The 14,430-nt window shown below is 42.0% G+C and overlaps 1 protein-coding gene and 2 long non-coding RNA genes across 4 annotated transcripts; all 3 read left to right on the plus strand.

The window, feature by feature from the left end:
* The first annotated feature begins 1,251 nt into the window (after positions 1 to 1,251).
* On the plus strand, positions 1,252 to 1,726 carry LOC116802610. Its single transcript, XR_004362947.1, has 3 exons — positions 1,252 to 1,340; positions 1,477 to 1,525; positions 1,580 to 1,726. It is a non-coding gene; the product is annotated as an uncharacterized LOC116802610 (long non-coding RNA).
* A 3,661-nt stretch (positions 1,727 to 5,387) lies between these two features.
* Positions 5,388 to 5,980, plus strand: LOC116802611. Its single transcript, XR_004362948.1, has 3 exons — positions 5,388 to 5,824; positions 5,882 to 5,907; positions 5,966 to 5,980. It is a non-coding gene; the product is annotated as an uncharacterized LOC116802611 (long non-coding RNA).
* Positions 5,981 to 10,142: 4,162 nt separating this feature from the next.
* On the plus strand, positions 10,143 to 12,725 carry LOC116802605. 2 transcript variants are annotated; one of them, XR_004362934.1, is made up of 6 exons: positions 10,143 to 10,208; positions 10,281 to 10,432; positions 10,502 to 10,831; positions 10,887 to 11,220; positions 11,275 to 12,411; positions 12,474 to 12,725. XR_004362934.1 is itself a non-coding variant. In XM_032727024.1 (2 exons), exons 1-2 carry the CDS (start codon positions 11,736 to 11,738, stop codon positions 12,530 to 12,532), a joined length of 735 nt encoding a protein of 244 aa, XP_032582915.1. In that variant the 5' UTR covers positions 11,651 to 11,735; the 3' UTR covers positions 12,533 to 12,725. The 2 variants fall into 2 exon arrangements, 1 of the variants encoding a protein (XP_032582915.1); XM_032727024.1 differs by lacking the exons at positions 10,143 to 10,208; positions 10,281 to 10,432; positions 10,502 to 10,831; positions 10,887 to 11,220 and having other exon boundaries at positions 11,651 to 12,411.
* Positions 12,726 to 14,430: the final 1,705 nt, after the last annotated feature.

Consider the following 14,430-nt stretch of genomic DNA (forward strand, 5'->3'; position numbering starts at 1 on the left):
TTTCAGGTACATTGAGTGGAATTTAATTTAAGGTAAGTATTATATTGTGTATATTTGTTTATATATAACTGCGTTTGTTATTGTTTTTCAGGTACTTATGGGGAAGCTAGTCTGGGGTGAATATTGCATTGCGTTTATAATTGCGTTGATTTTTTGCTTTTCAGGTACGTTTTGTAGGGGCTAAATTGGAGCCCTTGTCATTGTGTTATTGGCGGCTGGAAGTGCCGCGATTTTGGAGTCATCAAGTTTGCAATTAGATAAGTATTATATTATACATATATATTCCCGTAATAGCTTGTGTTCCCTTGTTTCAATAGTTGGAGTCTTGGAAGCTGGAGCTGCATGCTTGCGTCAGCAGGATGGAGCCGTCTGTTATCGTGCTACTTTGTCTGTCCGGTTTGTTTATTATTTATGGTCCTTGAGTAGTTTTTGTATCGCATTCTTATTTATTTTCTTTTCGTTGCAGGTTAGGAGAGAATTCGTCGAAGATACAGAACTGATGAGAATATACAATTTAAGGACAAGTTTTTTCAGCATATTGATATGTGGGCTAGCGCGCCACGCAAATGATCCTTATTTATGCTTTGGCATCAGGAGAAGGAGACGGCATCATAAAATTGTCAACTTTTTGTGTTTAAAATCGCGAAAGTTGGCGATTTAGTTTTGCTTTTGCGGTGCCTGTCTCATGATTTACGTGCGCATAGTCGGCAGGGTGAGGTCGCATTTTTTGTATCTGCTGGTTTGCCTGTCAGGTTTGCAATTTTCTGTGTGTCCTTGAATAATTTTGTATTATATTCTTATTAATTTTCCTTTCCTTACAGATTATCAGGAAATCATTGAAAATACAGTAATGAGGAAATTTTACAATTTGGATAAGGATTTTAATTCTTTTTAATATGATGTCGGCTCCGGGATAGTGATCCTTTTTTGTGCAGTGGCATCAGGAGGTGGACACGGCGTCTTAGGATTATTAATTTTTTGTGTTTATAATCGCGAAAATAGGCGATTTCGTTTTGTTTTTGCGACGCTCGCACCTCTTGTCAGTTGCTTTAGATGTGGAACAGCAGTTGGTTGTGGTCAAGTAGGTAAGTGCATTTGATTGTTTTGTTTAGTTTGTTTATGGTTAATTGTTTTATTTTTAGGTTTTAGCGTCAGCTCTTGTAGGCGCTCGTCGATCTGGATTTTGAAGTAGCAGGAAGGATGGATTTTGCAGCTCCGCGCTGGGTGCCCTGGTCGAAGCGTAGGAGCTTTTGTGGCCCGTCTTTTGCAGCGCTGCATTGCAGGTAGATTGCATCGGTGATGAGGGATACTGTCAGGGACCGTGTGGCGAGAAAGTTCAGGTAAGTGACGTTGTGCATGAATTGCTGCAGCGAGTCGCCTTTTATTCATCATGTTTCTGCCAGCTAATCCTTTTTATATCGATCTACCGATTTTTCTTTTATGTCCTGGTTGATTTTCTCCTCATCGTTTCTTCAGGATCAGCTGGAGTGCGTTGTCTTGGGCTTGTTCATCCGGGTGCGTTGAGGTGAGAGCATTGTTTTAATTTTATTGCTGTTATTTACTTGTATTTGTATTCCAGGAAAATTAAGCTGAGTCGAGGAAGGTGGTGACCGTGCACGAGTTTGGGAGCTGACTGGAGTGCGCTTTTCCATCGGATATAGATATCGTTAATATATTTATAAATAGATGTAGATTTAATTGGATGTGTCCATGTCCAGATTATTGTTTCTTCCTTGTATGATTAAGGCCATTAAAATGTCAATTTTCTTCTCTAAGTTGTCGACTCTATTGCTAGGTTTGTTGTGTGGTCGTCCGAGAAGCCTTTTTGTATGTATGGATTGGAGTTTCTTGGCGATGGTGTGGCTACATCATAACTCTTGGTTTGAAACTAGCTCTGGCAGCTCTGCTGGTGGTCGGAGGCTGTCATTGCTAGCTTGCATGGGATTTGAGTTACTTTTTCAGGTTCCTGGTCATTTTCTTCACTCCTTTGTTTTCGGAGCATGTCCTGGTAATTTTCCAGATGTCTTTGCGCTGGATTGCTTGTCCTGGATACCAGTCTTAGCTTTGCGTTGTGTTTTGAGGTTGTCCTACCCTTTTTGGGTATCTTGTTAATATTTCGGCGCCATTTATTCAGCCGGGTTTGAATGGCAGTGTCGTGGGAGAAAAACGTGGCCTTCTGTCGTTCATATTTTGACGGAAGGGATTTAATACCGACTTTCTGGCAGCCTCCTGGCGGGCTTCAGCGATTGATCTGCTCAGGATTGCTGAGCTATGTGGTAGCCGAGGGGTGTTATTGCGTGGAGGAGGGCCCTGACGTCTATAAAAATTTTTAGTTGCGTCTTTAATTGTACGTATTTGTTTGTGTCAATGTTGTTAGCCGCAAGCTTTTGTTTTTTGCCTTGTAACTGGGCATCCTTGTATGCACTAATGTGCTCTCCAGAGCAGTTGACGCAGGTAGCAGGGGTGGTTCTTGGCTTGGTGCAACAGGATGACAGGTGGTCGCCAGCGCATTTCATGCATCTTGGTTCTTGGCATGCCTGAAGCCCTGGCATCTGTAGCACTGGACCGGCTCCCGTGTCCTGTTTTTCCTTTCAATATCCACTTTTTGTCACCGATTTGTTTGAGTGAGATAATTTTGTCATGACTGCCGTCCTTGGCCATGACGATCTCCACTTCAAACATGCGCATGGGGCCGCCTGTAGCCGGATTCGTCATATTTCTGACGATGCGCGCGGTGAATCCGAGTGTCAGCAACTCCTTGACAATCCACGAGCATGGAGTGGAGTGGTGGAGATGTCTGATTACTATTCGGAAGCCCCTCTCAGACTTTGGCTCGTTAGTGAATAGAGGAAAGCCGTTTGCTATAAGGACATCTTTGATTTTGTGGAAGGCGGTCATGTCCTTGGCCTGAATCCTGATCCCGTTCCCTTCAGTTGCCCTGGTAGTGTAGCTGGAGACTCCTGCTGTATAGTTTAGCTTTTCCAGGAGCGGGACAATTTCTTTGACGTCGTCAACGAGTATGGGTGGCGCTCTGCAGCTTAGTGGCACGAGTTTCCAAGGTGGCAGCTCAGCATCTGTATTTTGAGGGGGTGCAGTCGTTGCGCTGCGTGCAGGAGCATTGGTGCTGCAGGGTAACGGCTGGTGTGAGAGTCGATTCCTAGTTTTGGATTCCTCATATACAGATTTGGCTGCCTTGCTTTGGAAAACGGGTGTGGTGAGGGGTGGGAAAATGCTGGGAGACTTGAAATTGGTGGTCACGCATAAACGTTTATTTGGCGTCTTAAAACTGGAGCAGTCCAGGTCGTCATTAGTCCTCTTGGCCGGGGTTTTCGTAGTTGGAGCCGGAACTGAAGGTGCCACAAAGATTGGACCTGTTCCAGCAACCACTTCCGAGAAACTCATGGGCTGCTCGTTTGGGCTCTTGGGCGGTGATTTAAATAAGTCCCGCTTGGCAGCAGGCCGACTAAGGGTGCGAGCTTTTGCTAAATTCCCCACAGTGGGCATGGATCTATTGTTGGGTAATTTTAATTTTAAATCGCCCTGAGCATCAGGGCGTAAAGAAGCACTCCTTTGGTGAGGGGAAATGCTTCTTTTCCCAGTATTTATGGAGAGATTGGTTGGTTTCTTGCTTAACTAAGCTTAGAAGCAACCGGCTTGTGGTTAAAGATTGACCAGAAAGCATTGACAGTTGTACTAGGTCTTTCCTCCTGCTTGCTTTCGTTAATTTGTATAAGTGGTGGAGCAATTTCACCACTGTCAATATCATTGGCTTTGTTGAGTTTGGTTTTTGAATTGGCAAGCGCGGGAGATTTAGAGCAGCTTTCTAAATTTGTTTCGGTGGCTTTATTTATTTGCGTGTGTGTATCAGAAGGAGGGGAAGAGGCATAAAGTCCGATTTTGGTGGATGAGCTCAGATTTTTCTCTGAGCTGTCGGTGTGTGGGAGAGAGGGGAAATTTCCCATAGCGTCGCTCGGTTTGGCGCCTCTTAATTCTATGTCCGTATTAGTGGCTGCAGCTGCATTAGTGCAGGTCGCTGTGGTGGATGTGAACTCTCTTTGAGTAGCGTCGGTGTTTGTGGGTGCGGTTGTATTTGTGTGAGTCGTTGAGGGGAGTGAATTTCGCTTATGTGTTTGTGAAGAGAATGGAGGAGAAGAAGGCGATTTCCCCTTCGAGATGCTGCTTTTGGCGCCAACATTGGCTGCAGCAGTATTGGTAATCGAGAGGGGGTCTCTTTGGGCATTTTTGGCATTTATATTCTCTTTCATATTTAGAGAAAGGGAATTAAAGAAATTCATGGCTACCCAAGAAGAGTTAATTGGGCTTTTCTTTTGTTTTAAAGGCAATTTCTTCTGGTTAATATTGGTCGTTTTAACCAGGGAATTGCCAGACCCGTGAGACATAAGCGAAATATTTACGTGAATAGGGGAAGATCGCTCGCTAGAGGTAATTGAAAGTACCTCGTCTTCAGAGAAAAGGTGGTCAGAACTGGACATTTTTGATTTTTATTATATTTAAAAATTTAGGCGATAATTATAGTGGTATAAATACCCTGGATCTTTTTTTTAAATGTGTTCTCCAGTTTTATCGTTTCCTTGCTTTCGAATTTCTCCTTCTCTTCTAAGATTTCTCCGGGTGTGCTTTCTTCCTTTCTCTCGGCGTTTCTTCTCCTTCATTCCTTTGGTTGAAGAGGCGTCTTTTCGCGGTTGCACAATTACTGTTTTATTGTTCGTTTTCGTTAGACCACTGAATGTTAATTGTTGTCGCGGTTTATTACTTTGCAACCGGAAGACAATTTATAACAAATAATATGTCTATTGACGAAACGAATTTAGTTAACTTTGCGCGTGAGAGTAAAAGGCAGGCGAAGCGCGTTTGTTTTAATTAAATAATTTAATTTAATTGCTTATTGATTTATTTATTTAATTTATTTTATTTATTTATTTAAATTATTTTATTTAATTTTTCCCTTTTAATTTTTTTTTACTTTTACTTTGTAGGTTTTTTTTTTTTTTTTTTTTTTTATTTTTTTACTTTGTAGGTGGAGGTACGGAGACAGAATGAATTCTGTTCCGCATCCACAATTTTATTTTGCCTTTGATTACAATAAATGCAATATGTAGGTACAATAATTTGAATTTTTAGAGTATAACATAGCATGGGGTGAGTTTGGGGCTGGACATAGATTAGTATTTAATGTTAAGTTAGTATTTTTCTTTGTAGGCTTTAGATTATAACAGTGACATGGGCTGGTAACATTATCATATGCTTGTTTTGTATACATTTTTTTTAAAATGAAATTATTTGCAATAAACATTAAAATTTTAGACTAACATTGTTTTATTTATTTCTTTTCAGGTACCCCCACCAGAAGGGCAGGAGCACCGCGTCGTTGAGGGCCTCAGGAGTCATCACAGGTAAGTTTTGTTGCATTTTGGCAGTGGTCTGTTGCGGCCACTGGAAGTGGGCCATTTGCAACAAGTATGTCCGGCCGGCGTTGCAGGTTAGTAGTTCTCGGTTTCAGCATCCCTCGCCGCGGTCGTTTGATTAAGGTAAGTTGTATCGTTAGTGGCAAGAATGTAATCCCACGAAGCTGTCATTGCGTTTATATAGAGCTGCTGGCATTATGATGGTGGAGTTCGTCTCGTTGTGGCAGAGAAGTCGTCAGTGAGGATTGTGGCTCGATCAATCACCGAATGAAGCCAGGTGCGCCGCGTCTTGTGGCCATATCGTCGGGATTGGCAACTTGGGGCCGCCGGTTCGAGATTTGTTACAGAGGGCCGTCGTAACGTTATAGGCATGGAAATGGATGCAAAAATAGTATTTGGTAAGTATTATATATGTTATTTGTTTTTTATGATTGCGTTAATTTTTGTTGTTTCAGGTACATTGAGTGGAAATTAAATTAAGGTAAGTATTATATTTGTGTATATTTGTTTATATGATTGCGTTTGTTATTGTTTTTCAGGTACTTAAAGGAAGCTTGTCTGGGGTGAGTATTGAGTATTTTTTATAATTGCGTTGATTTTGTTTTTGCTTTTCAGGTACGTTTTGTAAGAGCTGGTTTGGAGGACCTTTGTTATTGTGCAATTGCAGCTGGGATGCCGCAGATATGGAGTCATCAAGTTGCAATTAGATAAGTATTACATTTTAAATATAAATTTCCCAGTAATAGCTTGTGTACCCTTGTTTCAATAGTTGGAGTCTTTGAGGCTGGAGCTGCGTGCTTGTCGTCAGCAGGATGGAGCAGGCTAATAGTATCTGCTACTTTGTCTGTCCGGTTTGTTATTATTTATGTGTCCTTGGGTAATTTTTGTATCGCATTCTTATTTAATTTCCTTTCATTACAGGTTAGCGGAAAATTCGTTGAAGATACAGAACTGAGGAGAAATATGCAATTTAAGGACATGTTTTGCAGGATGTTGGTGTGGCATCTGCTCCACGCAATTGCTCTTTATTTATGCAATGGCGTCAGGAGATGGAGACGGCATCATAAAATTGTCGGTTTTTTGTATCTATAATCGCAAAAGTTGGCGATTTTGTTTTGCTATAGTGAGGCCCGTCTCCTGATTTACGTGCGCATCATCGGCAGGATGAGGGCGAATTTTTGTATCTGCTGGATTGCCTGTCAGGTTTGCAATTTTCTGTGTCTTTGATTAATTTAGTATTATATTTTTATTAATTTTCCTTTCTTTATAGGTTGTCGGGAAGTCATTGAGAAAACGGTACTGCGGAGATTTATACAATTTGGAGACGGATTTTAATTCATTTTAATATGATGTTAGTTCCGGGATAGTGATCCTTGTGAGTGCAGTGGCATCAGGAGATGGAGACGGCGTTGTAAGGTTGTCAGTTTTTTGTGTTTATAATCGCGAATGGTGGCGATTTTGTTTTTATTTTGCGGAGCCGGTCTTCTCTTGATGGTTGTGTTGGATCACCAGTTGGCTCTGGTTATTGAGGTAAGTGCTTTATTTATTTGTTTTGTTTATTTTCTTATTGGTTAATTGATTTGTTTTCAGGTTTTAGCGTCAACTAATGTAGGCGCTCGTCGATCTGGAAGATTATCAGAGTAGCAGGAAGGATAGATTTTGCTGCTCCGCGCAAGGTGCCCTGATCGGAGCATAGGCAGCTTATATGGTCCGTCAATTGCAGCGCAGCACTGCAAGTAGATTGTATCGGTGATAAGGGTTTACTTTGTAGGTGGAGGTACGGAGACAGAATGAATTCTGTTCCGCATCCACAATTTATTTTGCCTTTGATTACATTTATGCAATATGTAGGTACAATTATTTGAATTTAGAGTTTAACATTGCATGGGGTGAGTTTGGGGCTTGGACATAGTTAGTATTAATGTAGTATTTTGTTAGTTTAAATTTCAACAGTAACATGGACTGGTAACATTTTAAAATTTGCATGGTTTGTTTACATTTAACAATTGGATTATTTTACAATAGATTTTGCAATTTTGACTATCATTGTTGTTTAATTTATTTATTTTCAGGTACCCCTGCCAGAAGGACAGGAGCGCCGAGTCGTTGGAATCGTCAGGAGTCATCACGGGCAGGCGCCTGTAGTGTGTTGGCTGTGATTTGTTGTGGCCGCTGGAGGAGCGCCGCTTGCAACGAGCTCGTCCCGGTCGGTGTTGCAAGCAGTTGCATAAGTTTTGAAGAAGCTAGAATCCCGCGCAGCCGTCATTGGGATGTAATGGAGCTGCTGTCAACATGGTGGTGGAAACGAAGGTTGCACGGTGCGCCGCGTCCTGTGGCCATTGCGTCGGGACTGGCAGCTAGGAGCTTCCAGATCAGGAAAAGTTGCCGAGGACCGCCGCATCGGAAGAGGTCATGGTGTTTCAGGATGTTCCGGGTCAAGGATTGTTGTCGGGGACCGTAGCAGCGATTTGGGCCATGGAATTGAATGTAAAGATAAATTTTAGGTAAGTATTACATTTGTTAATTGTTTTTGTGGTTTCATTGGTTTTCTTTTGTATTTTTCAGGGGCCCAGGCTGAACGATATTTGGAGGTAAGTATTATGTTTGTATTTGTTTATTTATATAGTTGTATTAATTATTGTTATTCAGGTGTGTTTTTTTTTAGGTAGGCTGTTCTGAAGGTGGGTATTATGTTTGTTTTTAAATTGTATTAAATTTTTGTTTTTGTTTTGTTTTCAGGTGCGTTTGTAGCAGCTAATTTAGAGGCCGTCGTAGCTGTGATGCCGTGGTTTTTGGGTTCTTCAAGCTTGCGATTAATATGGAGGTGAGTATTAAATTTGTTGTTATAATTGCATTAATAAGTTTGTAATTATAATTGCATTAATATTTGTTTTTGTTTTCAGGTACATTTGTTGCAGCTTTTATTGAGGCCGTCGCAGCTGAGATCCCGTGGTTTTGAGTTCTTCACGTTTGAGATTAATCTGGAGGTAAGTATTGTGTTTGTTATTATAATTGCTTTAATATTTGTTTAAGTTTTCAGGTACGTTTGTAGCAGCTGATATTAAAGCCGTCGCAGCTGGTATGCCAAGGTTTGCGATTAATCTAGAGGTAAGTATTGTGTTTATTATTTTAATTTCATTAATATTTATTTTTGTTTTCAGGTACCAGTTTGCGATTAGTCTGGAGGTAAGTATTAAGTTTGTAGTTATAATTGCATTAATATTTGTTTTAGTTTTCAGGTACGTTTGTAGCAGCTAATATTAAGGCCATCGCTGCTGGAATGCAATGGTTTTGGATTCTACAAGTTTGCGATTAATCTGGAGGTAAGTATTATGTTTGTTTTTATAATTTCATTAATATTGGTTTATGTTTTGTAGTAGTTTGTAGTTATAATTGCATTAATATTTGTTTTAGTTTTCAGGTACGTTTGTAGCAGCTAATATTAAGGCCATCGCTGCTGGAATGCAATGGTTTTGGATTCTACAAGTTTGCGATTAATCTGGAGGTAAGTATTATGTTTGTTTTTATAATTTCATTAATATTGATTTATGTTTTCAGGTGCGTTGGTTGCAGCTAATGTTATTTCCGTTGATTATAGTTTGTAGCTTGTATCTTAATAAATTAGGGATTAATTGTAAATAAATGTATTTTGGTTTTAATTGCTTTTATTAATTTGTGAAGACTGTTTATTTTGGTCAGCTTCGGGTTCGTAGTCTGGGATTACTATTTTGATTACAGTGGTTTTTTTTTTTTTTTTTTTTTTTTTTTTTATTTTCAACGTCTGGTGGCGTTGTCATTTTATTGTCCTCTGATTTTTGCTTAAAAATATATAGTGACAATTTGTGGCAAATTACATTTTCGGATTTTTTGGCTGCAGATATGCATGCCATAGATTAAAGTAATAATTTATCATTAAAAATTGCGGGAGACATTTTTGAAATTACTTGGCGGCTGTCTTGCGCGCCATGGTTCTAGTGTGGAATTTAAATTTAAATATTACATTAGGATATAGCATATGGAATAGAAGTAGTTATGGTAAGTAAATTTTAATAATTGTTTAACAATGATGAGTCTCTAACTGGTGGCGGTGAATTACATTAATTTATAATTTAAATTTGAAGGAGAACATTTTTGAAATATTTGTCGGTAGTTTTATGCGCGCCATGTTTTTGAAATATTTGTCGGTAGTTTTTGCGCGCCATGTTTTTGAAATATTTGGCGGCAGTTTTTTGCGCGCCATGGTTCTAAAGTGGTATTTAAGTTTGAATATTACGTTACTTAGGAAATAGCTTATGGAATAGGAGAAAATAGTTAAGGTAAGTAATTTTAAGATAAAGTTTAACGATGATTTGGTATCCAGCGATGAGACTATAACAGAAGGCAGCGAGGATGAGCAGTTGCTGTCGTCAGATGATATGGATAGAACCGATGCCCATCCTCCGCTTTGGTTCACGTTCTGGCCGTCCATTAGTTGTTGTTGTTGCTGCTGGATTCACTTGTAGTTACTATTACGCGCGCGCCTCTGTCGGTTTTATGATCTCAACTGACTTGCAAATTTGGGCTAGGCGCGAAGGCAGGCTTTTTCGATAGTCAGAAGGCGCGGCGGGATATCGATATGCTACCAATTAATTTGTCGTCAGCCTATCGACTATCGGGCAGAAATACTGGAAATGTTCAGGTTAGTATTTTCGGAATTCCAGTATTTTTCACCGCGCTTGTCAGTGTCAATGGCATATGCAGGCAAGGGTCTCACTTCAAGCGGAAACGAGGCAGAAAAATTGTGTATGTATTTCTTATTGTAATATTTAATTTTTCTGCGCATTGCCCAATAGTAAAACCTGTTTCTGCTTTCAGTGGTGCTGATAACGTAGATGCTGCGGAGATGTCGGTGTGCTGCAATCATCGGTCGGCGTGGCCCGTCGACTTTGGTGCACGCACAACCTTTTGAGGAAAAAGTGAGCCGCAGTCAGCGTCATCTATAGGCTTCAGTTTGTCTGTGTGTATACGTGAGTACAGTCTGTGTGATGTTCCAATTTGAGCCGAGTCTCATGTTTGTATCTTTTTGAAAATTGCAGGTCCATTTCAACTGAGCAAGAAATTGCCATTAGGAGACTGCAGACAAACATTTCCTGCTGCTGCCGCCACTGTTGCTGACGTCTATAACTGCGCATACATAGTCCGCTGCCGTTGCTGCTATCCTGGCGCAGGTCAGGTGGGCAGAACAGGGCCGATTCCATCTTGTGGCCGTCCACCGGGCAGATAATCGTCATAATCTCCATCGCGCAGGCCCATGTGACTGGCCAACGACCTGGCGAGAAATACGGGCTCCGGAAAGTGCCAATTGGATTGTTCCGTGAGGTCATTTCCTGCTACTGCTGCCGCTGTTGTTGTTGTTGCTGCTGCTGGTGAGTGTGTCGCCGCCTAGTTCATTTCGATATAACCGATGCTTCAATTTTTCAGGGTGAAATCAGCCGCCAATTTAGGTGTACGAAGAAAAGCCAGGGCCAACATGAGTCGAGTCCTGGAATGCATGCAATTTGGCTATTGCTGCAATGAGATCTCTCTGCTGCTGCCGCCACCGTTGCTAACGCTGTTGCTGATGGATGTGTCGAAGCCTAATGGATCTGCATATATGAGGGCTATTAGCAGTGCCGCCGCTCGCACCCAAGAGACGCCTCTGTTGCTGCTGCTGTTCCGAGAAATGGATGCGCCGCCGTTTCTATAAGAAAGTTGTCGGGCTTCTGTTGTTGCTGTTTCTGGTCTTGCTGCTGCTGTTTCTGTTGACGCTGCCATGGTAAGTTTAGGCTTTTGTTGGTCTCGTGCTCCTACTAATAATCTCTTCTTTCAGGGAGGAGACGCTAGTGAGGCGCCAGATGCAGTCCCGCGTCTTCAAAAAGAGAAGGCCGGCTTGCCAGGAGCGCTGACACTGCTACCACTGCCTTTGTGTCCCCAGCTGCTTCTACTGGAGAGGAAATACCCAAAGTGCTGCTCCAACCATAAGATTTCCGACGACTTGCCGCTGCATAAGCATCCACTGGCGGATACTCTGGTACTAGGCGCTCCAGTATCCTAAATCAGGACTTCCTTAGTCTGTCCTGACGTCTGTCCCGTCAGTCCTGATGCGGTCATCCTATCAGTGGCGGGCGGGAAAGCATGCGCCGCAGTCCAGTGTCATATACAGGAAAAAGCCGGTTGTCCAGGAGAGCAATTTTTATACCCTAGCTTGAGGGAGAAAAGGAAATTAATCCATTCTTCTTTTTTCTTCCAGGGCGAAACATCAGAGGCCAAGCGAGGAGTCTGGTCGTCGGAATGTTGTCAAATGGAAAATGCTGCATCCAATTAAGTGCTGCTGCTGCCAATATTGCTGTTATTGCTGCTGCTGGAGTTGGTGTGGCCGCCTCAAGGTACCGCTACCCTGTTGAAGAAATGTTGCCACTGTCGTCATTCCGAGGATTGCATGCGCCGCTGTTGCTGCATTTCCAAACTGTTGCCACCGGGGGATGGACTGCGCGTGGCTGCCATGTTGCTGGTGACGCCCATGTCCAGGCCCGCTGCCGTCTCCTGCCCAATCAGTCCAGGCAGTCCCTGTGGACGCATACCGCCACTCGGCATCACATCGCCAAAGGACCGATTCTGGGATTTACTCGGCCAAGCATAGGCCGCCGATCCCGATGCCGCTGCCGTTGCTGCTACTGCTGCCGCTGGGGAAAGACCACGCCACGAGCTGAAGCAACCTCTCCTAAAAACGCCGAATTTGCAACGCCGTCGCTGAGCTCGGAGCTGAGAGCGTCACATTGGAGTTGGACCTTCAGATTTCAGGAACTTCAGCTCCCTCTTTCAGGGCCTACAGGAGTGGTGGGTGTGGCCAGCGAGCTGTTCAGCACACCGCTTGGTCTCTGCCGCCATTGTTGCTGGCCTTGCTGCTGTTGTTGTTGCTGCCTTGGTGAGCTAGAGCGCCCGATGCGCTGTTGTTTTTACTGTAGAGGTTTGGTGATTTAGTTTATTAGAAAAAAGAAAGAAAACTAAGACATATTATCTTTCTTTTAGGTTGGAGCGCCGGTGTGGCGTCCATTACAGCAGCAGATGGATCCATCAGGAGCCGATGAGTCACAGATCCCTCGGTTGGAAAGGAGAGATGGATTTTAATCACGCCCGGAGAGAAGATTTATATAAGCAGCCATCCAGCCATCGTAATTTTGTTGTCCAGTAGGTGTTTAGTTAAGTTAATTTTACCATTATATCTATAAGCGCATTTCCCTTTTTTATGTAACCTGTAAATTAGCCTTTAGCCTTTTTGTATTTCTTTCATTTCTTTTCAATATTTTTTGCCACCCCTTCCGCCAGTTTAGTTATTTCTGCCTTCTGCACCTACCCTGGTTTGTTTTGATTTAATTTTTGTCCCCTTCGTAGTCAGGTAGGATTATTCGTTGTACATTTAATGGTTGCCCTCTAAATCTTTCTATAACTTCCTGCCTGGTTAGGTCGCCATTTCTATATTGTTTATTACATCGGTTTATTTCCGATTCACACCATCTATCTGGAGGCCACTTTTCGTTTTCCCTTTCTTTTCTTTCCCTCTCTTCCTGTTTTTTTATTCTTATGAGCTCTTTCTCCTCTTCCTCCAGTCTTAGCAGAGTAGGGAGTTCAGTTAGATGCGTTTGTCTTATTTTCTCTCTCTCGCTTCGCTTCTTTAAGGTTCTGCAGTCGTCTAGATCTGGGATTTTTAAGAGTTTAGGTGAGAGAGTCAGTCCAATCTGTTTTAGGGTGATGTGGTCCCTTGTCATTTTCAAGTATCTCTGCCTACTTCTTTCTAGTCTATTCGGGATATAGTGCCTAGAGAATATCCTGCGAACAACTATGTTTGGGTGCGATTTTGTAGTTTCTGAGAACCTATGGACAGCCTGTTGATAGAACTCTTCTACTGTTTTGACACAAAAACGGTCCCTTATAGTTTGGTTTTTCGTGTATCTTCCGGCTCTGAATATGTCCCTCATTTTCTTGTTTTCCTCAACTTGGAGCCGTCTTATCTGTGCATCTGTCACAAGAGGACCCCATGCTGCTATGGCATACTGCCATATTGGCGATAGAACTGATTTGAGGATCAGCATCTTAGTATTAGTAGGGATTTTTTTTTTTTACATTTCAGGTGGAGGTACGGAGACAGAATGAATTCTGTTCCGCATCCACTACTTTATTTTACCTTTGATTACATTTTATGCAATATATAGGTACAATAATTAGAATTTTGGAGTTTAACATAGCTTGGGGTGAGTTTGGGGCTTGGACATAAGTAGTATTAAGTTATAGTTAGTATTTTTATAGACTTGGATTTCAGACAATGACATGGATTGGTAACATTATTGACTTGCATGTTTTGTTTACATTTTTAAAATGATTTTATTTTACAATAAACATTAAAATTTTAGGCTAAGATTGTTTTATTTATTTCTTTTCAGGTACCCCCGCCAGAAGGACGGAAGCACCGAGTCGCTGGGAAGTCTCAGGAGTCATCACAGGTAAGATTTGTTGGATTTTTGCAGTGGTCTGTTGCGGCCGCTGGAAGTGGGCCACTTGCAACAAATATGTCCGGCCGGTGTTGCAGGTTATTTGTACTCGGTTTCAGCATCCCTCGCCGCGGTCGTTTAGTTTAGTGAAGGTAAGTTGTATCGTCAGTGGCATGAATATAATCCCACGCAGCTGTCATTGCGTTTTTGTAGAGCTGCTGGCATTATGATGGTGGAGTTCGTCTCGTGAAGTCGTCAGTGAGGATTGTAGCTCGGTCTATCACCGAGAGAAGCCATATGCGCCGCATCTTGTGGCCGTATCGCCAGGAGTGGCAGCTTGGGGCCGCCGGTTCGAGGTTTGTTGCAGAGGGCCGCCGCAACGAAATAGGCATGGAAATGGATGCAAAAATAGTATTTGGTAAGTATTATATATGTTATTTGTTTTTTATGATTGCATTAATTTTTTTTGTAGTTTCAGGTACATTGAGTGGGATTTAATT

Source organism: Drosophila sechellia, unplaced genomic scaffold, assembly GCF_004382195.2.
Source record: "Drosophila sechellia strain sech25 unplaced genomic scaffold, ASM438219v1 U_178, whole genome shotgun sequence".
Lineage (NCBI taxonomy): Eukaryota > Metazoa > Arthropoda > Insecta > Diptera > Drosophilidae > Drosophila > Drosophila sechellia.

What these genes read in the sequence shown, in the direction of transcription:
- LOC116802605 (XM_032727024.1), top strand. Translation starts at nt 11,736, where the DNA reads ATGTTGTCAAATGGAAAATGCTGCATCCAATTAAGTGCTGCTGCTGCC. An exon ending in CTGTTGTTTTTACTGTAGAG is followed by an intron (nt 12,412 to 12,473) that starts GTTTGGTGATTT and finishes TCTTTCTTTTAG; the next exon opens with GTTGGAGCGCCGGTGTGGCG.